General features: G+C 63.6%; 2 protein-coding genes across 2 annotated transcripts; one reads left to right on the top strand and one right to left on the bottom strand.

The window, feature by feature from the left end:
* Positions 1 to 386: 386 nt before the first annotated feature.
* Positions 387 to 9395, top strand: MAB21L4 (mab-21 like 4). The gene is given in 6 exon segments (XM_006178341.3): positions 387 to 1098; positions 1100 to 1247; positions 4939 to 5164; positions 6831 to 6984; positions 7807 to 8163; positions 8924 to 9395. Coding segments are annotated over 6 exon segments (1314 nt in total). The 5' UTR covers positions 387 to 762; the 3' UTR covers positions 9017 to 9395.
* A 2724-nt stretch (positions 9396 to 12119) lies between these two features.
* AGXT (alanine--glyoxylate and serine--pyruvate aminotransferase) lies at positions 12120 to 24585 on the bottom strand. Its single transcript, XM_032480748.1, has 12 exons — positions 24209 to 24585; positions 23921 to 24113; positions 22525 to 22589; positions 21765 to 21865; positions 20436 to 20506; positions 18852 to 18936; positions 18310 to 18405; positions 17323 to 17392; positions 15951 to 16046; positions 15236 to 15364; positions 14867 to 15000; positions 12120 to 12563 (listed from the first exon to the last, which is right to left on the bottom strand). Exons 1-11 carry the CDS (start codon positions 24437 to 24439, stop codon positions 14893 to 14895), a joined length of 1245 nt encoding a protein of 414 aa, XP_032336639.1. The 5' UTR covers positions 24440 to 24585; the 3' UTR covers positions 12120 to 12563; positions 14867 to 14892.
* Between the last annotated feature and the right edge of the window lie 576 nt (positions 24586 to 25161).

Here is a 25161-nt window from a genome sequence, read left to right as displayed (position 1 = left end):
GTCCAGCTCTAGGTCCAGGTGGTGATGGCTCCTCTCAGGCAGAAAAGCAGGCAGGGTGGGAGGCTGGCAGCCCAAGAGCCTGAGGGCCCAAGGCTGGGGGCCTGGGGCTGGACGCAAGCCCTGCAGGGGGAAGAGGCAGCTTTCACACCTGGACCTCAGAAGGACCACGTTTGAGGCTCCCTGCTCTGAGAGGGGGACGTCCAGGTTGCTATGGAAACACAGCCGGAGCCCTGGCCCTCAGGGAGGCTGCTGGGAGGTGCTGGGTCACCCTGGGGCAGCCCTGGCTCTGCCCCACCTTTCTCAGCTGAGCAGCGGGAATGCCACACGTCCCCCCTCGTTCTGGGGGAGGCCCCATGTCACAGAGGCATGCTGCGGCTGCTGCTACTGCGGGTGGGCAGGCGAGCACCAGGCGCAGGACAGCAGAAGGAGTGGGCCCAGGAGGGGCGAGTCCCGGCCTGGGTGGGCCCTGGGCCTAAGGCATGGAGTCGGTGTGACTGAGGGAGGAGCCCCGTGAGGCCTCCCCGGTGGTAACCAGGCCCCGCCTCCCTGCCCAGCGCTCCTGTGACATCCTTAGTTGTTGGTGACTGACTCACCCTCACCTCAGAAGCCTGGGCCAAGGGCAGCTATTTAACCCGCTGCGCCCCGGCCGCCCGCCCGCCAGTCGCGCTGTGCACGCCGTGGGGAGCTGGGGCCCCAGCTGCAGACCTGCTCCTCTCCTGGGCGGGTGCCTCCTTCCAGCCCATCAGCAGAGCCGGCCCAGCCATGGCCGTGCAGGTGCCCCTGTGGCACCACTATCTGCAGGCCATCCGCTCGCGGGCGGCACCCCGGGCGCAGGACTTCCAGCGTGCAGAGAACGTGCTGCTCACGGTGCTGGAGCAGGTGCGCAGCCTGGACCCCCGCTTCCTCGTGGACTACTCCCAGGACCTGGAGGCCTTCCAGTTTGCCCTGCGCTCCTCAGAGGACCCGCTGGATGTGGAGGTGCCCCTGCAGGTGGACGCCGAGGCCCTCCTGGTCGAGGAGGTGGGGGCCACTGCGGCAGGGGATGGTCCGGCATGCTACCGTCTGGGCGTCCCTGGGGCAGGGGCCGGCCTGGAGCTGGTGGATGACGGATGACGTCTTCAGCGCCTCCTCAGAGGGCAGGGCCAAGTGCTGTGGCCACATCGTGCCCAGCAAGGTCCTGCATGTCCTCAGGGACCTTCTGGTGGCAGCCATTGTGCACTGCAAGCACCACAGCCTCATCACACCAGGTAGCGGACCGGGTCACTCTGTGCGCGCGTCTGTGTGCACATGTGTGATGGCAGTGTGTGTGTACAGACGTGTGGTTGCTCGCTGTGCACGTGTGCACATGTGTGCCAGTGCAGGGTCATGAATGCAGGTATACGTACACGTGTGCTTGCGTGTGAACACGTGTGTGGGGGGTGTGTGCATGTGTGCACAGATCTGTTTCAGTTCATGGCTCGGGTGCTAATTGGTGTCTTGGGCCCTGGGCAGGCTCTTTGCTCAGGTGCTTTCAAGTGAGCCAGGGGTCTGGCCTCCGTCTCTCCTCTGGGTGCCTTGCCGATGTGCTCTGCTGGCTGGTGAGCCCTGGGGTGGGCAGAGCTCCTGGCAGACCCAGAAGTTGTGAGTTTCTTTCCAGCAGGGGCTGCCTGGACCATGAAGGTGCTGGAAGGACTGGCCAACCTGGAAGGACAGTGGGGACCCTGGGCAATGAAGCCCGTCCTCCTGAGGGTCAGGGCAAAGATGTGGGTGGTCCTGGCCGAGGATGGGCCCTGCTTCCCTTGGGAGGGGATGGGCGTGTGGCAGTGGTGGCTGCCACCTGGTATTCGTCTGGCCCTCATGTCCGCTGTGAGGTCAGCAAGTGGAGGTGGTCAGCCCACCTGAGGGACAGTGACCTGCCCTGGGCTGCCCAGCATGTGAAGCTCAGGTCTGGTCTCACATCTGGGCTTGGGCCCGCCTGGTGGCTTGGGGACCTCAGCTACCTGGGCCCACAGGACCAAGCTCTCCACCTGAGTGCTTCCTGTGGATTCTGGGGAGGCCGGGCTTCTGTCCGCAGGCTGATGTGAGGGATTCGGAAGGGGCTTGGTCTCCTGGGCAGAAGTCTTCTCTCACCCTAGAAAGGTGGCTGCCAACGCCAGTCCCTCTCCAGACCTGGCTGGTGACCTGGGGCAGGTGGCCACCCTCTCAAGGTAAAAGCACCCTTACAGGTCGGCTGGACCCTGTCATTGAGCGCTGCTAGAGCCCAGCCCCGCGACACCATGTCCGGTCATCTTCTGAACCTTTTAATTACGGCAGGTGGCTTGGCAGGGTTGTTCTGTCTCCTTCCGTCCCACCTGGCCCTGCCCCCTGAGGGCCCTGTGCCCCACCTGGAGACAGACCCGCCAGTTGGGGTGAGCTCGAGGCTCTGCCCAGCCCTGGTCTGAGCTGCCAGGCCCCTATTTCCCCAGCCACTTGGGTCCCCCAGGGCCCCAGGGGCCAGGCATCCTGCTGGGGACGCCGCTGAGGAGGCTGGGAGCCACACCCAGGGCCGACCTCTGCAGGCAGGGAAATTCCAGGCATTGTTTCCTGACACATTCCTTAAAAGGGACGCAGCAGCCCCAGGTGACAGGGTCAGGCTGCCCCCACCCTGGGAACCCGGTGAGACCGGGCGGGGGCTGAGGTGGGGAGCGGCTGGGAGGGTGACAGGTGTGGCTGGCTGCCTTCCAAGCCACCTTTTGGTGAACAAAACGTGTGACCAACAGTAGATAAGGACACGAAAACACCCGTGGCGGCTTTACCTGACAGGTGCCTCAGACACTGAATGGGGGGGTGGGGATCACTGAGCCCCCTCCTCCCTTTAATCGATGGGGGGACTGAAGCCCAAGTGGCAGGGCTGGGGCCTGCTCTGGGCTGGTTCCCAGGAGGTGCAGGAGACTGCTGGGGAGGGGTCTGCGTCCCAGGTGCCATCTCCTTCCCACAGGACTCCCAGGGCGGTGGGCGGCCCAGGGCGGGCTGTGCAGGCTTTCGGAAGGTGGGGACCTGGCTCTCACGCTCACCAGCTGCAGGAACCTTTCTCCACGGCACATGCTGGGGACTCCCTTTGCAACACGAGGACACGAGGACAAGCTGTTTGAGCCCCTGCTGGTTGGCCTCCCGACCTCTGACCCAGGCACCCTCTCTGGGAGCGCTGGGAAGGGCAGGGGAGACTGTGCCATGCATGGGGTGGTGTTAGTCAGTAGGGCGTCCCTCCTGCTCCCCTGGGAGATGCCTGCTCAGCTCCCCTCTTCTTTACGTGCTGTTCATTTGTTCTGGAGGAAAGGACTGGGCCCTTTGGGGTCTGGGTTAGGGCAGGGCGGGGGGCCAGAGGCATTTCAGCTGGAACAGGCAGTCCGTGGTGTGCAGGAGGAGACAGGGTCTCGTGCAAGGACTGGGGTGGCCTGTGGGATCCAGGGCCTCCTCCTGGACGCTGGGCAAACCAAGCCCGCGTCTCCCGACTGTGGCCTTTGGGGCCTCTGTGTGTTCAGCCCTGGGGCCCAGCCCTGCCCTTCCCCTCAGCAGCCCTTCCTACGAGGTGAGCCACAGGCAAAGTCTGAGATGGGGGCTCCTGTGCACAGACCTCACTGAGGGGCTCTCAGGGAGGCCTCCAGGGAGAAGGAGGGGCCTGGGCGGAGCAACGGGCCTGATCAGGGGAAGCCTGGCCCCGCCCAAGCCTCCTGGGTGCTGGGGTGCAGGAGCCCACAGAGGCCGGCCCCCGGCCCCCAGGGGCCGCTCACTGGCTACGGCTGCTGGGAGGCGGGTCCCCTGGGTAAGGTGGCCCAGCAGCAAAGCTCGTCCTCTGCAGACCCGCCAGCATGGGAGGTGGGGGGGTAGGCAGGAAAAGGGTGCTGGGCAGTAAGAGCGCCCACCCTGAGGCATTTCCTGAGGACTGACGGGGGCGCCGGGCACAGCCTCAAAATCCAGCCACTTAGAGGCGCGTTGGAGGCCTTCCTCCAGGCGACAGCTTCTGGATCTTAGAGCCACCCAGGGCCTCAGGGCACTGGAGGAAGGGCCTGCAGGAAAGACCGGCCCCTCCCATGTGGGACCCCCCCCATCACTGGGTCAGGCAGGTGGGGGCCCTCAGATGCAGCCGTGGGGTGGCCCCTGCCCTGGGCGGAGCTGGTCCTCTGAGCCATGCGCTCCTGGCCCAGCCCAGGTGCTGGCCCGATCCTGCCAGAGGCAGCCGTGGGGAGGGGGAGCCTGGGCTGAGGGGGACCACGGGCACCGGGATGGAGCCGCGGGCAGGCTCAGGAAGGCCTGGGGCGGCTCCACCAGCAGGCTCAGGCCTCCAGGGGGGTGGGGGCGAGGGAGACAGACCATGAGGCTGCTTCTAACCTGGGCACTGGTAGGAAGACCTCAGTGCCGATGCTGCGAAGTCGCTAAGCTGAGCAGCACTCTCACGGCGTCAGACAGTCAGTGTGCGTGGCCTCGTAACAAATACTACAGACCGTGGGGCTTAAACCACAGAACCTATTTCCACAAAGTTCTGGAGGCCGGAAGCCCGAGGTCAAGGAGTCTGAGGGTTGGTTTGCCCTGAGGACTCCGGGCTTACAGCAGCTGCCCTCTCACCGTGCCCGCGCGGCCTCTTCTCTGTGTGCAGAGCCCTGCTGTCTCTCTTGCCGGGACAATCTCACTGGAGTAGGCCCACCCTAATGGTCTCATTGTACCGAATCACCTCTTAAAAGGCCTCATCTCCAGACACAATCACAGCCTGAGGTGCTGGGGGTTAGGGCTTCCACCCGTGAATTCTGGGGAACACAGTTCGGCTCGTAACAGCCACACAGGTGTGTGTGGGCTCCGCTGGGCCCAGGCCTGGGCTGGGGCTGGGGCTGGGGCAGAGAGGGTTGCAGGGGGAGGGAGGCCGAGGGGGCAGGAGGGTGGCGGAGTGCTCTGGCGGAGGCTGGCATGACCGGCGGGTTGTTGCAGGTTCTCTGAACGCGGACAGTCTGAGGGAAGAGCAGCTTCACCTGTCCCTGCTGGTGTCCGGCGGCTGGAGAACGATCCGCTTCAATGTCATGCCCGTGGTGCGGACAAGGCTCAGGGTGCCAGCCCTGGAGGGGGCCCAGCTGGTGCCTGGGTTCCCCGAGGGCAGCCTGAAAAGGATCACTGGCCAGGAGGTGGCCCTGGTGCCGGCCAGTGCCGAGCACTGGAGGTAGGACGCACCTGCTGGGTCTGTGGGGTCTTGGGAACCTGGCGGGAAGGGACCGCCACGCCCTGCTCCCCTCACTCCAGGCAGGAAGCCCTGCGGGGTCCCCCAGCCTCGGCCTGGGGCATCTGTACAACACTGATGTCACTGGGGTCTCAGGAAATTTGGAATCTGACTAGAGTGCCCGCTACCCTGCTGCCAGCTTTGTCCCTCTTGGAGCTTCGGGGAGGGTGGAGCTGTGCCCTCAGGACCCAGGGGGCTGAGCTGTCAGGCTGTGAGGAGGGACGCAGAAGTGCAGACCAGACCCTTTGTCCCTCAGCCCAGCGCCTTCATTTTAGGAGGGAAAGCAACAAAGAGTTCACGTGACTCACCCAGGGTCACGAGGGTTCCTGGGGCAGCTGGGAGGGGTCCCCAGGGAGGACGGTCAGAATCTAAGGAGGGGGGTCATCAGGGGCTTTGCTGGCATCTTCCATCTGGACTGCCCTTCCCAGATGCCTGTCCCCCTCCCGTGAGTCCCCACAGGTGGTGTTTAGCCCCGACCCCTGCCCTGCTCGCCCCGGGTCCCTGGTTTCTGCCCCAGTAGCCTGCGCTTGGTAAGGGCAGTCTGCCCCTGCAGGGAAGGAGGGCCCCCGAGTCAGCGTGTGTGAGCAGAGGCTGTGCCCCACTGGAGTCCTCAAACTCGGGGCTGGGGACTGAGGTCCATGCAGCTCTGATGCTGCTTAGCCAGCACCTGATGTGCAAGGTCGCTGCGATGGGGCACTTCGGGGGCGGAGCACCGCTGAAGTAGCAGGGGTTGATCTTACAGTTGACTCAATTCTTGGAAGTGGAGGACATTCGTCCTGCCCTTCTGTGGCCTCCTGCCCCCCGGGAGCTCCCCGGGAGCCCCAGCAGGGAGCCGTGAGCCTGCCGGCCCCCAGGGTCCCCACTTCAGCCACCTCTGCATAAAGCAGGGGCTGCGTCCAGGCTGACGAAGGGCCACTGCCCACAAAGGAGAGACGGGCTGAGCGGAGCGGAGTCATGTTTTCAGAAGTAAATGGGAAAATGGCCTTTCCAGCACCCCATCCACCACAGACTCCTGAGGACTGTCCAATACTGAGGCTCCACAGAGAGTGGGGCCCACAGGACACTGTCCTCAGTGTCCACCCTTCCGTCCATTCAACAAGCTCCTCTGGTGTGTGACGCCCCGTGCTGTGGGCGCTGCTGGAGGGGCAGATTCTGAGTGTGTGGCTGCCTGGTGGAGGCTGGGCTTCCCAAAGGGGTGTGGAGTGAAGGGTCACCCCAGCCAGGCTGGGTGGCTCCACCCATGTCCCTGCCCAGGGACCAGGAGCCACTGCTTAACCCCAGGAGGGTCAGAGTGGAGTCTTCCTGTCCACACAGAGGACCTGGGGCACCCTGCGTCCCTCTGTGGTCTGGGGCCTGGGCATCTGCATGGAAAGCGGACGTTCCACACTTGACAGCCCACAAGGGCAGTTCCTGAAAAGCATACGGGGAGAGCTGAGTGCAAGGGGCGAGCACCCGTGGTGGCCTGGGCTGTCCAGGGGGGCTCAGAAGCTTCTGATCCTACAGAGGCCACAGAGGCTGGGGTGGGGGGATGTCCTTTCTGGGCATAAGCTGGGGACGCAGGTGCCCGTGGACGCCTGGCTCAATGTGGTGTGTCTGTCTGGGCTCCCAGGGTCTCCACTGACTACCTGCTCACCAGGCTGCTTGGTGTGCTGGGCTCCCTCCAGGGCCACCGCCTGGACAGCCTCTCCATCCTGGACCGAGTCAACCACGAGAGCTGGCGGGATGGCGGCCAGGGCCCAGGCCTGACCTTCGGCCACCTGAAGGTACACCCTGTGGCTCGAGGGCGCCAAGGGCTTGATCCAACCCACCCCGCGTGGCAGTGAAGGGGAGGCAGCTGGGGCTGCGGGGTCTGGGGTCTCCTCCTGGAATGAGCCATGGGTGAGGAACGGCGGTGGGGGTTAGGGAGGTGGCCGACCTGGGGCCAAGATGGCTCTGCAGTGAGTCCTGTGGCCCACTCACTGTCCCTCTCAGCCTCTAGCCTCACCCTTGAGGGGCACTAGCTTCTGAGAGGGTCCCTTAGGGTCTCATGCACTGTGGCCCCCGAGCCCACAGTGAATGAGGAGGCTGGTGGAAAGAGAGGATGCATCAAGGCAACTGTGTGACAGGAGAGGGGCCCTAGTATGGGGGGCTCAGGGGGAGGAGAAGGTGCCTGGGGGCCAGGTAAGTCCATTCTTGTGGCTTCGGATATATCATGTGCCCAGGCATCCTGGGCACACAGACGAGGGCTAGGATATGCCACGGGGTAGGGCTCTTTGTGTAGGGCTGCAGGGTATGTGTAGGAGTTCAGTGGAGGGTGGGTCACGTGGGAAAAGCCCAGCGGATGAGTGCGAGCCTCAGAGTGCCCTGAGAGGAGGCTGGGGTGGGGCACTGGGAGAAGAGACGCTCCAGGATGATGGCGGCAGGCAGGGCAGGGCTGGGACTCAGGGCAGGCCTGAAGGATGGGGAGAGGTGCCGGTGAGTCAGGGTACAGGGCAGAGTAGGGACGGCTTTGATGAGGGTGGTGGGCTGCAGACGGCCAGGTATGAGGGGGGTGCCAGGCCACACCCCACACTCCGGGGGGCCTGACCCCGTGGTCCGGCCTGCAGACAGTGCTGCTGTGGGCCTCGGTGCTCTTCCCGACGCCCGAGGACTGGGCAGAGCTGCAGGGCGCCGTGTACCGGCTGCTGGTGGTGTTGCTCTGCGGCCTGGCCACCAGGACGCTGCCCCACTTCCTCCACCCCGAGCGGAACCTACTGCAGGACGCCAGCCTGGACCTCAGCACCCTCTACCAGCGCGTGGAGCGCTTCGCCAGCCAGCCCGAGGCCTCCCTGCGCATCCACGTCACCCACCTGGGCCGCAGCGCCCCGCCGCGCATCGGCAGCGGGGTCAGGGCACTCCTGCAGCTGCCTGCCAGCGACCCCACCTACTGGGCCACCGCCTACTTTGACGTCCTGCTGGACAAGGTGGGCGCAGCAGCAGAGGGTGGCTGGGGAGGGAGCCCTGGTCCACTCTTCCCAGTCAGGACCTGAGGAAGGGGGGTCGGGTCAGTCCTCTGGACAGCGAGAGTGTCTGTCAGAGAAGACGTGATGCCTGGGGGTCAGATGAGCCGGGAGGAGAGGAGCCAAGGGCCAGTCTCTGGGAACCAGGGCAGCATGTCTTAGCCTGCCCCCATAACCCACCAGAACCACTCTCGAAGAATGCCCAGAGCCCCACCGGCCCACCCTCGGGCTCCGCTCCTTGTGAAGGTGGGTGGCTGTCCTGGGCCTCGTGCAGTTTCCTGCTGCAGCCCTGGATGCAGGAGTCCCACGGCCGTGCCCAATGGGCCTTTGACCGCTGTCCGCCGGCTGCCCCTCCCTGTACCCTGCCAGGCCCCGCCCCTTCCACCCCACAGAGCCCCTCCAGCTCCTGTCCCCGAGGGCCAGCTCCCACCCTCACCCCGAGGGCCAGCACAGGCTCCTTCCAGGACACAAGGGCCAGGGGTGGCGGCGGCTGGAGAGGTGATGCATGCTTGGTCCCAGCAAGCTCCCGGCGGGGCTTCCTCTGCGTTGGGGCCATCCAGGCGAGGGCCCTAGTGGAGAGGGCCCTGGCAGGTCCACCTGCAGGCGAAGACCCCGAGGTGGGAGGCCCGGTGGTCAGGGTCGGCGTGATGTCCCACACTGTGCTGGGGCCCTGTGACGGCCCCTGGGTGTCCCTGTGACCCCTCTGCCCCCGCCCTGCCCCCAGTTCCAGGTCTTCAACATCCAGGATAGGGACCGGATCTCGGCCATGCAGAGTGTCTTCCGCCAGACCAAGACTCTGGGCGCCGGGGAGTGCTGAGCCGGGCGCCTGTCCCACCGCCCACCCCCACCTGGCTGCACTGCCCCAGGGGGCCCCTGAACACCTGGGGGAGGGACCGGGCTTCACCTGCGTGGGTAGGGGGTGGTGGAGGGACCACCCGCGCCTGGCCAGGGTCAGCCCCTGGGGGTCTGAGAAAGCAGGGCAGTGGGTCTCCAGAGGCCCTGGGATGAAGGTGCCATGCCTTTCGTGTGACCCGCTGTGTGCCGCGGGCTGATGCATCCCTTGTGGCATCGTCAAGACTGAGAACCGCGTGTGCAGTGAGACCGGAGCTTGTCCCCACCTGCACCGTGTGCTGCCCCGCGTGGTGAACTCCCTGTATCTGATCTTGAATAAATCAGTGTTCTGCACCTACACAGTGGAGACGACACTTACTGCCTTTATTTTTAGCAAGTTTTTATTTTTATTTATTTTAATTTTTATCTTATGTTTAACACCTTTATTGTGGTATGACTCCTACTGCCTTAAAAAAAATTTTTTTTAATAGAGGGACTGGGGCTTGACGCCAGGACCTCGTGCATATTAAGCAGTGCCCTCCCACTGGGTACGCCCTTGCTGGCACAGACCACTTTTTGTATGTCGACATGGACAGTATCTCCTCTGGAAACAAGAGAGTAGAAGCAGCTTGTGTGCAGACAGTTGTGTGTGCCATTTCAACCCTCCTCCGTTCTCCACGAGTGGCTCCCCGCTCCCCGCATCCTCACCTTCTGGTTCATGGGGGAAAGTGAGACGGCAGAGGGGACTGCCACAGCCCCACTGCCAGCGGCACTGGTGCTGTCGTGGTCCAAGCACCCTCCTGTGCATGGGGGCGCTCCTCCTGGTACCTGGTGCCCCCCACTGCCCCTTCTCCCTGCCCTGTTTCCCCACCTCCACTCTCATCAGCTCGCCCTGCGGGGCTGGTCACCCTCGGTGTTTCCCAGCCAGCAGGCTATTTCTACTCTTCACTCTCTCTGCCTCTTAGTGATACTGCTCCGCAGCTCTGAGCCCCGGGGCCACAGCCTGCGGTCCTGAGAAGGGGGCAGATGAATTCAACAGTGGAACGAACGGACCGCAGAGGTAGACCTGCACCTGTGGTCAACTGACAAAAGAGCCAAGTCAATCAGATGGGGAGGAAGTTCTGCTGAACAAACACTGGAGCCGGGTGCGGGTGTGCATAGAAACGAACCTTGACCCCTATCCACTCCACGCACAAAATCAAGGAGGATGGTAAACCTCACTATAAAAGCTGACACCATGTAGTTTCTAGAAGAACACATGGGAAGGTATCTTGAGGACCTCAGAGTCGGCAAGGGCTTCCCAGGGAAGGTAAAACAGCACAGACTAGGCCAGAAACTCAGGAGCAAGCAGGAATTCAGAGGCGCTATTTCAGGTCGTCTGGCCCTCTGGGCTGCCACGCGGACCGCAGCTGCCATGCGACCGTGTCTGGGCCATCCCATTAGTGCGCCTCTGCTGGTGGCCGTGCACACGTAACTGAGGAAGAGACATCTTTGAAAAGCTGTGCGAGCACTTTGGTGGGGTCAGCTCCTAGGTCCAGCGCTGCTGGGGAAGGTGCACTCATGGCCCTTTGATGCATCCTGCACCCTGCTCTCCCAGAGAGGAGTGTCTGTTCGCTCTTACCCCAGGGGATCTGCTGGGGCCTCTGCCTCCTCACGTTGTCACCAGGGCTGGTTGTCACCTGACTGAAGACCCGCCAGTGTGATGGGGACCAGTGCGGCCTCCACAGTGCGTCTACCTGCCTGTGTCCTCACCTGAGACGAGGAGCATCTCCAGCACACGCTGGCCGCCTGCACTGCCCCTCGCTGGCACTGCCCGTGCGCTCTGTTTCTGCCTAGAACACCGGGGTTGGGACCACAGCGATGTGGAGCCTGTCTCCAACCTCGGGTCATGAGGGCTGCTTTTCCAGGTTGTGGTTCGTCTTTCCAGCTGTTCTTCTTGGCTTTTGCTTGTTTTGTTGATTTGTTTGGTTGTTTTGCCGCAGGAGGTGCTAAGCATCTCCCTTCTGTCTTCTGGCGGTGGTGTCACTGGGGAACAGCAGTGTCTACCCCGAGATTATGCACAGAGTTACTAAAAGGGCTTCACTTCGCACATAGCATCTTTAATCCACCTGGATTTCCCTTTCAAACAACAAAAATGCTGTTTCAAGTAAAAACAATATATGGGCTTACAATATATGCGCAGACACCAAAAGCCCCCTTTTGTAGGGTTTCATTGATGGGGAACATCCAGGAGAGGTGAAGACACCCAGAGACAGAGGACTCGAGGTTGTCAGGGGCTGGGGGAGGGAGGAGGGGAGTGCGTGCTCTGGGTCCAGGGCTTTCCTCTGAGGAATGCAACAGCCTGAAGCCAGACAGCAGTGCTGTTCGCGTGTGGGAGCCCGTGATCGGGGTAACAAAGTGTGACAGACCCCAGCCGCTTGTCACCTTTAGGAGGAACAAACGTGCTTTGCTAGAGGCGCCGCTGCATCCGCACACCTATCTCCTTGCCGTAAAAAGCGGAGACAGCGCCTTGCTTGCATAGTTGAGGTTCCAGCTTAAGGCTGCTTCCAGTGGCAAAGCCACGGTGTGTCCCTTGCTATAAACGCAGGACACGGCTTGCTTGAAGCACGAGTCCATGGTTCAGGGTTTACTCGGCTTGTTGCTAAGTGACGACCCACGCCCTCAGCTGTAAACGCTGGGCGTGCTTCCTGCCTTTAGGTAGTCTAACCCCCAAGACGAGGAGCTGGCGGGCTGGTGGTCCGTTTTGTAGTCAGCTTCTTATGTCTGAAGAGTTTTCCTTGTTCCCCTCCCTCCATGACTTCCCTGAGGGTAAATTAAGCCTTTGTACCCACTGTGGATTTTATGATCTCTACCTGATCCTGCTTTTCCGTAAGCTCCTGCATTCCATGACACAACTGTGATATTTTCTTTGTGCACAATAAACATGGGAGTGTTTGAGAGGCTCAGGGGGTTGGTCCACGACTCCCTCTCGCTCTCCTGACTTTCCACAGAGTCTCGAGTAATTCATTCTGTCGCGGTGGGACTTCTGCCAGACGGAACCCACAGTCACGCAGCATTGTGAATGCATCTAATGCTCCTGAAGTGCACAATTTAAAAAGGAAAAAGTATAAATTTTATTACTGCAAACTTAAAACATAAAAATAGCGGATCCTGTAAATGACATGAAAGAAAAAAAGGAAATTACAGAAAAACCCAACCAAAACGACACCAGGGGACGGAAGTAAGTTTGGGTGGCGGAGCGGATTGATGGTGGGAAATCGGAGAAGACGGTCCTGGTGGGTGCAGAGGGGGCTCAGCCTGAGGCGTGGTGATGCCTGAACTGGCTCTGCGTTGCCTCGAGGTGCAGATGCGCGTGCGGCAGGAGCTGCAGGAGTGAGGGCAGGACGAACTGGACCCGGTCCTGGTTCTCCTGCAGGCGCAGGCACAGCTCCTCCTCGCCAGGGTGGTGTTTCCGCCTCTCTCTCTGGCTTCCTACTGGATCGGGATCTTCCTTTTTTGGGTCTTCCCCTGCCCTGCCTCCTGTGGATGTATATCTGTTAGAAGCAGAGAGCGCTGTAAGTCTCGTGGAAGTGCTAATGCTGTCAGAGGGGAACAGTTTACCACGTGCCTCCCTTTCCATGTGCCTTTTCAAGGACAGAAATCTTCCCAGAGCTTTCCAGACAAGTCCCACCCAGAACCGCCCACAGGATGTGTTCTGTGACTGCATTCCACAGACGGGTGGTCTCAGGCCCGTCTCTGCTCTGGTCCCCAACAGCACCTCGGGGACTCCTTCCTGTGTGGCCCAGCCCTCGCCCCTCCCTCACCTACACACATGCACCCAGCCCTGCCCTTCTCACCCTTGGGCTCTGCCACAGTGGGCCCCATGTCCTCCAGATGACTCACGGGGAGGTGGGCATGGTGCTCCAGGTCGGAGCCGGGTGTGCTGAGCTGCCCGTCAGCCCCGGGCAGGACCCCGGGGAGTGGGCTGGGTGGTGTCTGGGCAGGACGCCTGCCCCGTTCATCTCTGGGCCGTGGTCCTGGGGACCCTTCCGTGTCCACACTCACCCAGAGCCTGTGCTGGCCCTCAGCAGTGTGGCACAGCAGCCCCTCACTTGGGGAGGTGGATTGGGTGTCCCCGTCCACCAGCTCCTCTCTGATCTGTGGTGTGGGGCTTTGCAATGACAGTGACCAGCAGCCAGCCTGGCCTGGAGGTCTCAGAGCCCTCCCCGGCCAGTATCACCACTGCTTCTGCCCACTCGACCCTCTGCTGCCAGATCAGGCTCAGACAGTCACCTGGGAGGGAAGGGACCCCCAGAGGGCTTGGGCTCCACCTCCGGCAGCAGGGCCCTGCCCCGGATCTCCACATCCCAGCCAGCCAGCTTGGATCCGGGTTGTGGGCATGACCTGCCCGCCAGGCCTCTGACCCCTCCTCAGCCTGCTCTTGCTTGAGGCAGACCTCCCCACATGACCACCCCACCTCCACCACCCAGGAAAGGGACGTAGAGCTACCTGGCTGGGATCCGAGTGGTGGCCTGGCCTGGGCGGGCCTGCCCTGGGCCTCCCTGTGTTACTTTTGGGTCCCTCTGGGTGAACGGCCAAAGGTGTCTGGGGCGAGACCTGACCCAGTGTCTGCAGCGTCGGCAGAGGCCCTCCCTACAGGCTTTCCTGAGGCTGTGGCCTCGGGATATTGGGACACAACAGAACATGTTTGTTTGGGTGTCTCCACCCAAGTGAGCTGGGTAGGGGGCTTCTCTAGAGAGTGGGTGCCCAGTGGCCTAGGTTCCAGGTTCTCTCCCCAGCGCCCACACCTGGGTCTCTGCCAGCGGGGCAGCCAGTTCAACGCCCCCTTCCCCAGCACACACAGTCACCAGCCTACGTGGGGTGTGGGGTCCTTCTCGGCAAGCGGGAGACCCTGCCCCGCCTTCCTCCCAGAGGTTCTTAGGATCCGTGTGGACCGGGAAATGTGGACATGGCTGTGACTGGCTGAAGTCTACTGTGTCCAGAGGAGGTCAGGGGCTGGCCTGGTGTGAACCTTTTGAGAAAGAAGAGACTGAGGAAGTCTGGCTCAGGCAGAAACCCCAACGAGGGGCTGGAGTTAAGGGGCAGAGCGTCAGAGGGAGCCACGCTGAGGAGGGGGAGGGCGCTGGGGCTTGGGGGCCGCCCTCAGGCACACTTGAGGGCCCAGCGGCCTCGGGGCTGAGGCCCTCCCAGATGTGCACGCCTGCACTGGCCTGGGTGCCTGCGGTGTGTCCCTCCCTCCTGGGGCTCAGTCTTGGCTGTGTGCTTGTGGGCATGTTGGTACCTGGTCCATGTGGGCCATGGGGGTTCCACGGAGGTGGTCTGTAAGGACGTGTTTTGCATGTTCAAGGTCTGGGGCCAGAGTGTGCAGTGACAGGGCCCCCAGCCCAGCTGACATAGCCACACACCCCACACTCCATCCCTGGGGGGCCCTGGTGAGGATCTACCCCCCAGGGCCCCCAGCTCCAGTGCACTCAGGGAGCAGCAGTGCCTCCCCGCCAGACCCTTGCTCGGTGCCCACACCACACAAGCAGCGAGGGCAGGCGAGCAGCTGGTTCTTTACGGACCGTTCGCAGAAGGCCAGGGACCTGTGGGGACTGCCGCTCGCTGGGGGGTGCTGAGGAGTCTGAGGCCAAATGGCCCACATCTGGGATGTTCCCCTTGGGATGAAAAGGGCCACCTGGGGCTGGGGCAGCTGCCTGGTCCTCCCCCTCCCACTGCCTTTCCTGGGTGGGGTCCGCAACTGTCCCACCCCAGGCTCACCCACATGCACGGTCTGAGGCAGCTGGGCCCCTCCCCTCCCCCCGCCGGGTGGGCGTAGGACCCTCCCCTCCCGTACCGGGTGGTTGTAGTGGGGTGGGCAGGTCACAGCTTGTTCCGGGGGCAGCGCTGCAGGGCCTCCTGCAGGGCCTCGGTCACTCGGTCCACGTTCTCTCGGGTGGCGTTGCAGCCCAGCAGCCCGATGCGCAGCACCTGGGGGACAGTCAGGGTGCAGACGCCGGCCTCCCTCTGGGCTCCCCCTGGCAGGGCCCGAGGTCGGACAGAGCCAGGTGGGGACCCTCGGGGGAAGAAGGGGCAGGAGGGGACACGCCACCTGGAACACTCCCTGTACAAGCCCTGGCGTCAGAGAAGGGTGTCCCCTCCTGGACCCCCCGGCCATGCTGGGCTCTCATGACCACTGATCTCAGCCTGGGCCTGGTGCGCTCACCTTCCCTGCCGAGGGCCCCAGGCCACCGGTGATCTCGATGCTGAAATGGTCCATGACGTATTGGACAATGTCCCTCCAGTCGTAGCCAGCGGGCACGGCCACAGCAGTGACAGTGGGCAGTCGGACAGCCTGCAGGACAGGCCGGGCTCAGCCCCTCATGATTGCTGAAAGTCAGCTCTACCTGCCCTGGCCCGGTGGGCCCTGGCTTCGGGCTCAGAGGGGCAGGAGGGGGAGGGGGCAGAGCCCAGCTCGGGAGGAAGGGCCCAAGGAGAGCCAGGCCCCCACTGTCCCAGCAGCCACGCCAGCAAATGGTGCTCAGAGCAGGGCCTGTAGCCTCCCAGGGACCCCCTCCCGGTGTCTGCTCCCCTGGGCCAGGCCGCATCCACTGAGACTTGGGGTGCCTGGCCCATTCAGCTGACTTTCTCACCCCCAACCCACTGCAGGCCGGTGCCAGGTCGGGGGTCTGGGGGCCGATGGACATCTTTCAGCTCCCAGATCACCCAGAGCTACTCCAGACAGGAGGCTTTGGGGAGACTGGGGGCACAGAATGAAGTGTCCTCAGATCCAGAGGCCAGGAATCCACGACCCTGGCCATGGCTGCCCCCAACCCAGGACCACAGGGCCCTCATACCCACCTAAAGAGGGCTGGGCAGGAGCCCTCCCTGCTCCCACCCCCACCCCTGCCCCCTGCCCCCAGGCCCTCTGCCCTCCTCACCGGATCCTTCACAAAGAACCGCAGGCCCAGCGCCCGCAGGCGCCTGTGCAGGTGCTCGGTGGCCTCCTGGTGCTGCCGCCAGCTGTTCTCCAGGCCCTGTGGGGGGAGAGGGCACCAGGGTGGGTGGGGGTGGGGTGGGGTCCCTCCTCAGCGGAGAGACCCATCCATGGTCGGGGCAGCACTGAACTGGGGAGGGGCTCCTCTCCTGGCCTGGACTCTGAGCCCCATGGGAGCCCCCTTGGGCCCCCAGGTCCAGGCCCTGCCTCTGCCCTGGGGCCGGGCCTGAGCTATCTCAGGGTGGTGGAAATAGTCTGGGAGGGGGGACACGGTGGGCCCAGCCAGTGCTTGGCTCCTCGTGGCCCCTGGAGCGGTGAGGGGAGGGCACCTAGCCAGATGTGGGAGCTGGCCAGGGGAACAGGAGGGGCTTCTGGGCCACACACTGCCTCCTGTCTTCCCAGCCCTCTGACCCCCATGATCTGTGTCCCTCTCTCCCCACACAACTCACACCCATGGCCCATCCTCATAGAGACCCCTGGGAGACTGCAGCTCCTAGTCTTCTCTCTCAGCCTCACATGCAGCCTGGTACTGTGGCTGCTCAGCCCATGGGACCCCCCGAGTCCAGGGCGGGGGCTGCATGTGCGCCCACTGAGGGCAGATGTGGCCGGAGCAGTGCCACACCTCACAGGGAGGCCGGCCACGGCCCAGGGTCTCTTCTGGCCTCTGGGCTGGTGTCTGGCACCCCCCAGGGGCCGTCCTGGGGCTGTTTCCTGGCCTGGACCACGCTTGGTCCCTTGTGTCCCAAGGTTGTGAACGTTGCTCTGAGCAAGGGCCCCACCTTGGTCGCAGTCACACCAGCCGTCCCCACTTGGCTCCTGCCCCAACCCTGGCAGCTGGTAGCGACTGCAGGGAGAGCCAGGCCAGCTGGAGGTGTTCTCGCTCCGCACCCCAGCCTCTGGCCCCGCTTCCTGGCCCTCTCTTCTTGGCCTCTCTCCTCAAGCCCCCTCTGCTCAGCTGGGCCCTCACTGAGGTCTTCGTGAAGAACCAAGGGGTCAGAAGATGGTCCACACCTGCCCCATCACTCCATCTGCCCCATCTGTCCTCCTGTGCCTCACCCTTAGCCCACAGACAATGCCCCTGTCGTCCCCCGACCTGCTGCCTGGAGCCCATCCCCTTCCCGGCCCGGAGCTCTTCTCCAGCAGTGCCCCCATCACCCCTTCCTTGTCTGCAGACCCCTCGGCCAACCAACCAGCAGTTACCCGTGTCTCAGAATCCCGCTCACCCCGCCCCCAGAACTGCCTGAGGGAGTCACGGGAAGGGGCCTCACAGCACCTGGCCCCAGCTCCACGCTGCTCTCGGCTGCTCCCCGCCTCACCTGCTCCGCGAGGAGGGCCAGGCTCTCTCTCAGGCTGTACAAGCTGATGATGGGGGTGGTGTGATGGTATCTGGAAGGCATGAGGGGCTTGGTCCAGCGTCACTGGGTGGGGGCCAGGGCAGTGGCTCGCTCCATCCCAGCCCCAGTGGGTCAGGCTCTCTGACAAGGGGCCAGCCCTGGTCCCAGGGGAGCGCTGTCCAGTTTGGGAGGTGCTGACTCAGAGTTGGAAGGGCTCCCACAAGGGGCACTGGCCAGGCCGCAGAGGGAGGCAGGCAGGACTAGAGACCAGGTGCTGGTCCCGACCCTCAGCCCCAGTGCCCCTGGTGTGTCCCCTGGGTAGGGCACAATTCCTGGTGTCCCTGTCCCCATGTGTGACATAAGGGACGTGGGTTATGGCCAGAGCCACCTCACAGAGTCTTCAGTTCACCCTCTCCTTTTGAGAGATGGGTAAACCGAGGCCCAGGAGTGGGAAGATGTGTCAGGCCAGGTCCAAAGTGCCTGAAGGTGGCTGGGACTTCTGGAAGGAGAGGGCCCATGGAAAGGGGGCTGTGGACCATGCCTGGGGGCCCGGGGAGGAATGAGGGGACCAGGGGCATTGATGGCTTGGACTGGGGAATCTTGGGGCTCCAGCTGGGGTGGGGGTCATGAAGGTGGGGCTCAGAACCCAGTGTGCAAATCTGATTAGAGGCTGGAGGCAGGGAGAGGACACCACCCCATGCCCCTCAGCCACCCTCGGCCTGGTCCCCATCCCTGCCCAGCCCCCTCATGCCTTAGTGTCCCCTTCTCACCCATCTGCCTTCATCCCCAGCCCTGCCCACCCCCAATCCACATCCCGTCCATGCCCCTCCCCTCCCTCCCCCTCCCAGCCCCTCCCCTCCCCCTCCCAGTCCCAGCCCCTCCCTCCCCCTCCCCTCCCCTCCTTCCCCTCCCCGCCCCTCTCCTCCCCCTCCCCTCCCAGCCCCACCCCTCCCCTTCCCCCTCCCTCACCTCCTGGGCTTGTCATCACACCCCCAGATGTTGGCCAGATACTTGATGTCCAGGTAGAAGGAGAAAGGCTTTGTCTTCCGGGTGTAGATCTTGTTTCTGGGGAGGAAGAAGGAAACTGATTGTCCTCCCCGAGCCCAGGGTACAGGCAGCAGGAGGCTGGCACTGCCCCCAGTCCTTGGCTTGAAGCCCTGGAGCTGTGACAATGCCAGGCCCTGCAGCCTGCACATGAGCCCCCGCTGCACGAGGAGCACCTTCCGGAGGCCAGCCTGCTCCAGTCACTGGTTCGCGCCCATGGCCCTCAGCCTGCCCCGCCACCCTTCTTCCTGGGGTCCCAGAGCTTCTGTGCACCTGTCCAGAGTGGGCACCTGTCTAGGGTGGACGCCTGTCCAGTGTGGGTGCCGTCCAAGGTGGGTGGGAACATTCCAGTGGCTCTCCGAGCCGGCCCCAGGAGCCCTTCCCTCTCTTGCTCTGTCCCTCCCTCCTCTGGGCCATCCAGCCTCGCTGCCCCTACAGCCCTGGGTTGGGGGCCTGGGCTCACTCACTTGGCCTTGTCACTGAAGGAGATGAGCGAGGTACCTGGTGGGGCATTCAGGACCTTCTGGGAGCCAGAGTACAAGACATCGATACCTGTAGAGGGAGGGGTGTGAGCTTAGGGGGCCCACCCCATGAGGGGAGGGGTCATCCGGGGGTCCTACCCAGCCCAGGCCCTGGGAGTCCAGCAGAAGCTTGGGGTAAGCTGGGGCCACCATGCGAGCAGTGTCTGGAGTGAGGAGACACCCCTGTGGGACTAAACCCTTAGCCGGTGGGGCCTGGCACTCCTGCAGGTGGACTGAGTTCACTGGAGGACACCGGTTAGTGTCTGCTCGATGCGGAAGCCCACCCGTCGGGTGTGAGGGGTGTGGTGAGTGAGTGCAGTGGCGGGGGAGGTAGAGGAGGACACAGTTTGTTCTTCTCACATCTTGAAGTGCTGTCCACTGACCTTCCCAGAAAATTTGAGGGGAATTTAAATTGCGGGCAGCAGCGGAGGGCGGGGTCAAGACAAAGGCAGGAAGGACCAGGGACCAGGGTTCAAATCTGAGTCCTGCATCGACTCCCTGATGGTGGGGCCCCGAGGGAGCTGCGTGTTCCCGGCACCGCCAGGCGGGCCGAGGACGCTCTTCCCGGCTCATCCCTAAAGCCTAAACCGGGACGCCTGGAGGTCTGCATGGAGGAAGAGGGGTGGACGCCCGGAGGTCTGCACAGAGGAAGGGGGTGGCTGGGGGGATTTAGCCAGTGATGGAAATGGAAGAGGAACACCAGGAGTGACGTGCGGGCAGTGAGCTGGGGTCTGCAGACCCAGCAGGACAAGTGGGGCTGGGGCGGGCAGTGAGGAGGCGAGGTGTCCCGAGCCCCCCTGGGGCCTCAGGCTGGAGCCTCCTAAGGCAGCGTTTCCCCCTACTGGGGGTCCAGCCCTGCCACCCTGCTCTGTGTCCCAGGGCCCTCTCAGCATCTGACCTTTCAGAACAGGGATTAGAGGGTCAGCCAGAAATCACCCCTCACGCCAGACCCCCTGAGCAGAGGGCTCTGCAGGGGAGGAAGTGGGCAGGCCAAGTGGGGGGGTCAGTGGACCCAGCACCACCCATGGTGGGTTCGGGTTTCCTCCAGGAGGAAATGCTGGGCACAGAAGGCATTCCCACACCGGCCTGCAGGCCACCCGGCAGCAGTGCTCTCTGCCTGTGACAGGCTGGGGGTGCAGGCAGCCGGGGAACCGGGGGACCAGCTGGGACCAGAGGCATCCCTGTCCCCACACCTGATGGGCAGGGGCCCAGGCGCTGCTCCCACCCGCACCTGCCTGGGCTCTGAGCACCTCTCCAAAGGCTTCCCCTGGAGAAGGTGCCCCCTGAGTCCTGTCCCTCAGGTCCCGGCCTTAAGGCCCTGCAGAAACCCCATGTATCCATTAGTTCATGGAGCCTGTCCTGTCCCCTGTGAGGAGCTGCTGCCTCCCCCAGGTCTTGTGCAAATGAAGCCTCATCTGACATGTGGCTCAGGGTGGGCCTGCAGACGTGGGCACTTGAGACCTCCCATTGAGGCCTTCTGACCCTCAGAGCCCACTGTGTGGCTGGGCGGGGCGGGGGGCACACCCTTACCTTGCAGGTCCATGTAGATGGGGACCGCGCCCAGGGATGCCACAGCGTCCACCAAGAGCAGGCACCTGTGCCTGGGGGAGGGGCGGCAGGAGTGGGGTTCAGACCTCCCCACAAGGTGGGACTTCTGGAGGGGCCGTAGGAGACTCTCAGACCACCAGGGCCAGCTCTGTGTCAGAACCAGGGTGAGGCACCGGGCAGGGCTGGGGTCACCACGGGGGCCTTGGGAAGAGTCAGGGCCCCAGCCTCCCTGGCCCAGGACGCCCACACACAGGTGAGCACGAGGGCCAGCCAGGCCGTCTGGGGTCCTGGGGGTGGCCTGGGGCTCTGAGAGCTCAGGTCCAGGGACCAGGGTGGCACAAGGCTGGGCCTCCCTTTGCCGAAAGCCCGCTGGCCAGGCGTCCGGAGCGTGGGGAGGACAGAGTCCAGAACCAGCCTGAGTTGAGAGCTCTGACCCCCCCAGCACGTCCACATTCTCTTAGAAAAGGTACAGAGAGTATCCCGTGCGGACCCCTGAGAGCCGCAGCCCAGACTACACGTGTGAGCTTGACTCGCTACACAGACCCCAGGGGCAGGGCGTCCTGGCTGGGCTGTGCTGAGTGGCCCCCAGGTGGACAGCAGCCCTGCCAGGCTGATCCTGCCTGGCTGTGGAGTTCCTCTCCTTCCATCCTGAGGCCAGCTCTCTAGAGTGGGACTGCTGGTCACAGGAGGGGATCTCAGCCAAGTCCACCCCAGGCCCCAGGCACCTGGTGCAGGGGATGGAGAGGCTGGGAGAGGGCAGTGGAGGGCAGTGGAGGGCAGGAGGCTGCTTTGGGGCTCTGGGATCTCGAGGGGAGGTGGGGCAGGCCTGAGCAGACCCTGGTTTCAAAGCTGCAGGCTCAGCACCAAGTCCTTCCCAGCCATGCGGCCTGGAGGGCAATGGCCCTGTGGGGGCATCTAGACCCACTTCAGATGGGAGGGGTCGACCTAGCTTCAGCCCAGGGCAAGGAGGATGCAAGAGGGCCTGCACCCCGACCTCATGACCCAGAGGCTGGGATGGGGATGGCAGGATGGGAGGTGAACCTCACCTGCTACCTCCTGGGCTGGAAGGACCTGCCAGCACCCCTACCCTACCCCTGGCCTGAATCTAAGCTGAGCTTGGCTCTGCCCCCAGCATCACCATCCTGGGACAGACTCACCTGCGGGGACAGGCTCACCTGAGGGACAGCTCACCTGTGGGACAGGCTCACCTTCAGGGACAGGCTCACCTGTGGGACAGGCTCACCTTCGGGACAGGCTCACCTTCGGGGACAGGCTCACCTGTGGGACAGGCTCACCTGAGGGACAGCTCACCTGTGGCAGAGCTCCCCATAGCCTTCGAGAGGCTGCAGCACGCCAGTGGACGACTCCCCCTGGGTCAGGAACAGCAGCGCCGGCTTGTGCCGGGCCAGGGCCTGAGGGGACAGGGGTGACCTTCTTGGGCAGAGCCATTGAGGGAGGGGCGTCCTCAGGTGGGCAGGCCCTCCCAGAAGGGCTTGTCCTTCTGAGGGACGGGCAGGGCCCACCCCCCAAAACACTCCCTCCCCGTGGCCGGCACAGTTCTGAGCAGCAGGACGGGGGTCCCCTCACCCCTCCCTCCTGCGTGTGTGCTTAGTGGGGCCGGGCCTCAGCTCCGAGAGAGGGGCTTGTCCCAGGAAGACAAGGACTTTCTTCCAGGGACTGAGCACGAGTGCCCCAGCTTCCCCACCACCCCGATCCTGTTGGGCCGTAGTGAGGTCAGCTGGATCCCCTGGGTCTGGGCTGGCTGGGACTGACCTCACCTGACTGGGAGGGGCTGGCACTCCGATATCAGGGTATGTCCTGTTCCCATTTCCCACCTCCCGCCCTCTGTCTTGCCCACAGGCCTGGGCTCCTGAATCAATTTCCCTGACGGGCAGGACCCTCCCCGCCGGGCAGGACCCTCCCCATCAGGCTTCCAACCTGCTCCCAAGTAGCTCCTCCCGTGGCCAGGCACCTGGCACTGGAAGAGCTGAGACCAGCCTCTGGCCCAGCCTCCCAGCCCTGAGCCCCGCCCAGCCGCCTGGCCCCTCCCCCAGCCAGAGTCCCCCTGTACCTCCTCCACCTCCTGCAGCGTGTAGTGGCCTCCAGGGTCCTTGATCATCAGGTGCACACGGGCTCCTGGGGGCAAGGGCAGAGGGAGTGGTGAGTGGTCCCTGGCACACGGGGCGGGAGCCAGTGTTGGGGTCAGTGGCCGTGCTGAGCAGGTGGGCCCCTGAAGGCCATCCCTGGTGCCCCCCAGCCTCTACACAGAGGAGGAAAGTGGGGTGCCCTCTGTGAACCCAGGCTTCCTGGGTGCTCTGGATGAGAGCGGGTCACTCAGATGCGCTGTTGCCTCCCCAGGCCCCTTGCCCAAGCCCAGCCAGGTCGGGGTGTTCCCGGTCCTTTGCAGCACTCCTCACACGGGAAATAAACAAGGGCTCATACTGGGCCCAGCTGACTGGGAATTCCCAGCAGAGGATGGCTTCAGAGGGGCCTCAGTGTTTGATGGGTGATTGGATGAAGGAGTGAACGGCTGAGGGGGGCCTGAGCAGGCTTTGCTGTCTTGGGGGCTGAGGCCCCAGGAAGGCAGCCCCGCTCCGGCTCCTCCTCTCTGGAACCCACGTGCCCCACACACAGAGGTCCTGGAGGCACACGTGAGGCGGGGAGGCCCCAGCCCCTCTCAGCCTTAGGGAGGGCCCAAGGCCGCGGGCGTGTGGGGTGGAAGCAAGAGAGGGGTTTGCCCCTGCCACGAGAGTGCTCAAGGTCCACCTGGGGTCCTGGCCTCTGCCCCAGACTGGTGCCCCTTGAAGACCAGAGTGTGGACTGAAGGGGCCCAGGTGAGGGTCGGGACCCCTTTGGGCTGTTGGCGTTTGTCCATTAACCAGGGTCGAGGGTGGCCAAGTGTGGAGCTGACCAGGCAGGAGCTCCGGGTCTTTCCAAACCCAGCATCAATCATTAAACCCAATGCACACCCCTGAGTTGGACTTTTGTCTCTCTCTTTAGAAAAATTTACTCGGGAAGTAGAAATCCTGTCCAGACCTCCGTATTTTGCAGCTCCAGAGATAGAGCTGTATGTGAGATTTTTGAGGGAGGTATTTTGGCTTCTGAAACCCTGTCCTGTGACAGAGCAGAAGTGACACCTGGGGACCTCAGGTGCTGCTGGGGACTCTCCAGGTTTATGCTGAGACCAGAGGAGTTCCTGCAGGGCCATCCCCCCATGTGCTCCAGAAACAGCTGTCCCCAGACTCTGAGAAGCGGTCGGGGGGCCCTTACGCACCCAGAGGCCCACTTGGAGGAGGCAGTAGGCTTGTGGGTGGTGGACGCATGAAGGGCCACAAAGAGGGGGACAAGTCTTGCCTGGGGGAGGTTGGCCCCTGGGGAGGGGAGGCTCCAGGCTTCATGCTGGAGGAGCGAGGTCTTTGGTGAAGGATGGAGCTGGAGGCTGCACCCGCCCTCTGCCCGTCTCTTACCAATGCGCTCTCCGATGTCTGCAGCCCGCTGCCCCCAGACGCCGTTGACCCCAACCAGGAAGGGGTCCCCTGGCTCCAGGAGGTTGAACAGGGCTGCCTCCAGCGCACAGTGCCCCGAGCCACTGACGGCCAGCGTGAGGGGGCTCCTGGTCTGGAACACGTACTGGATGCCTTCCTTGATCTCGTCCATTATCTGGGGGTGGTGGGCACCCAGGTCAGAGCCTGCCCCTCCCCTCCACGGTAAGGAGGCAGCGCAGGGACTGACCACTGTGCCCCCCGGCGTCCTACCTGGAACATCTCCTTGTGCATGTGCCCCACCATCTGCAGCCCCCCAGCCGCCAGGACGCGGGGAGGGAGGTTGGAGGGTCCGGGCCCCAGCAGAAGCCGGCTGGGGATGGACAGGGGCTTGCGCAGGGCCTCTGGGGGAGCCACCAGCAGCCGGTGGGAGGCCATGGTCCGTACCCAACCTGCCACCCTGGGCCCCAGGGCCACACTGGCCGTGGTCAGTGCCCAGAGCATTTCCCAGCAGGCCCTGGGCCGGATGGCAGGGCGGGGGCGGGCGGAGGGTGGTGTCCAGGAGCCGAGGCTTTGGCTGGATGGGCTGCCACCGCACCCGCTGCCTTTTGCTGTTTGTCGTTGTTCCCTGACCCGCTATCAATGCTTGTCCTGACTGTCCAGGCCTGGCAGGCAGCAGGGGTGTTGTACTGTCGGTGGGGGAGGAGGAGCCTTCAACGTCCAGTCGGTGAAAACCAGCGCTCGGTGAGCTGTCCTCTGCCCTCCAGCCCCCTCCCGCCGCCTCCTCCCGGCTCTCCGCTGTCCCGGGCGGATGCCCAGCTCAGTACATCCTGCTGGGCTCAGGGGCCCCAGAGTTTTCCTTATAGGACCAGAGAGCGAACATTTCAGGCTCGGCTGGCCTTACAGGCTGTGTTGAAGTCACTCAACCCTGCTGTGGTGCTGGAAGAGCAGTTATAGTGGTGTGGCTGAGTGCCAATAAAACTTTATTTGCAAGACAAGCATCGGACCAGATTTGGCCCAGGGGCCGTAGTCTGCAGACGCAGGCTTGGCCGATGGAGACTCAGTTTAGAAAATACAGGTGCCCCGTGTGTATAAACACACGGGCACACACTGAGGATATGTTCAGTCCTGACCCTTCTGGAAGAAGCATTTCCTCTGCCCCTCAAGCCGAGGGCCTGACGTTCAGTATTCACACACGTAACCGAGGGGTGCTCACTGGGGAGCCT

Source organism: Camelus ferus, chromosome 5 (assembly GCF_009834535.1).
Source record: "Camelus ferus isolate YT-003-E chromosome 5, BCGSAC_Cfer_1.0, whole genome shotgun sequence".
Lineage (NCBI taxonomy): Eukaryota > Metazoa > Chordata > Mammalia > Artiodactyla > Camelidae > Camelus > Camelus ferus.
This window is presented reverse-complemented; position numbering and strand designations above follow the sequence as displayed.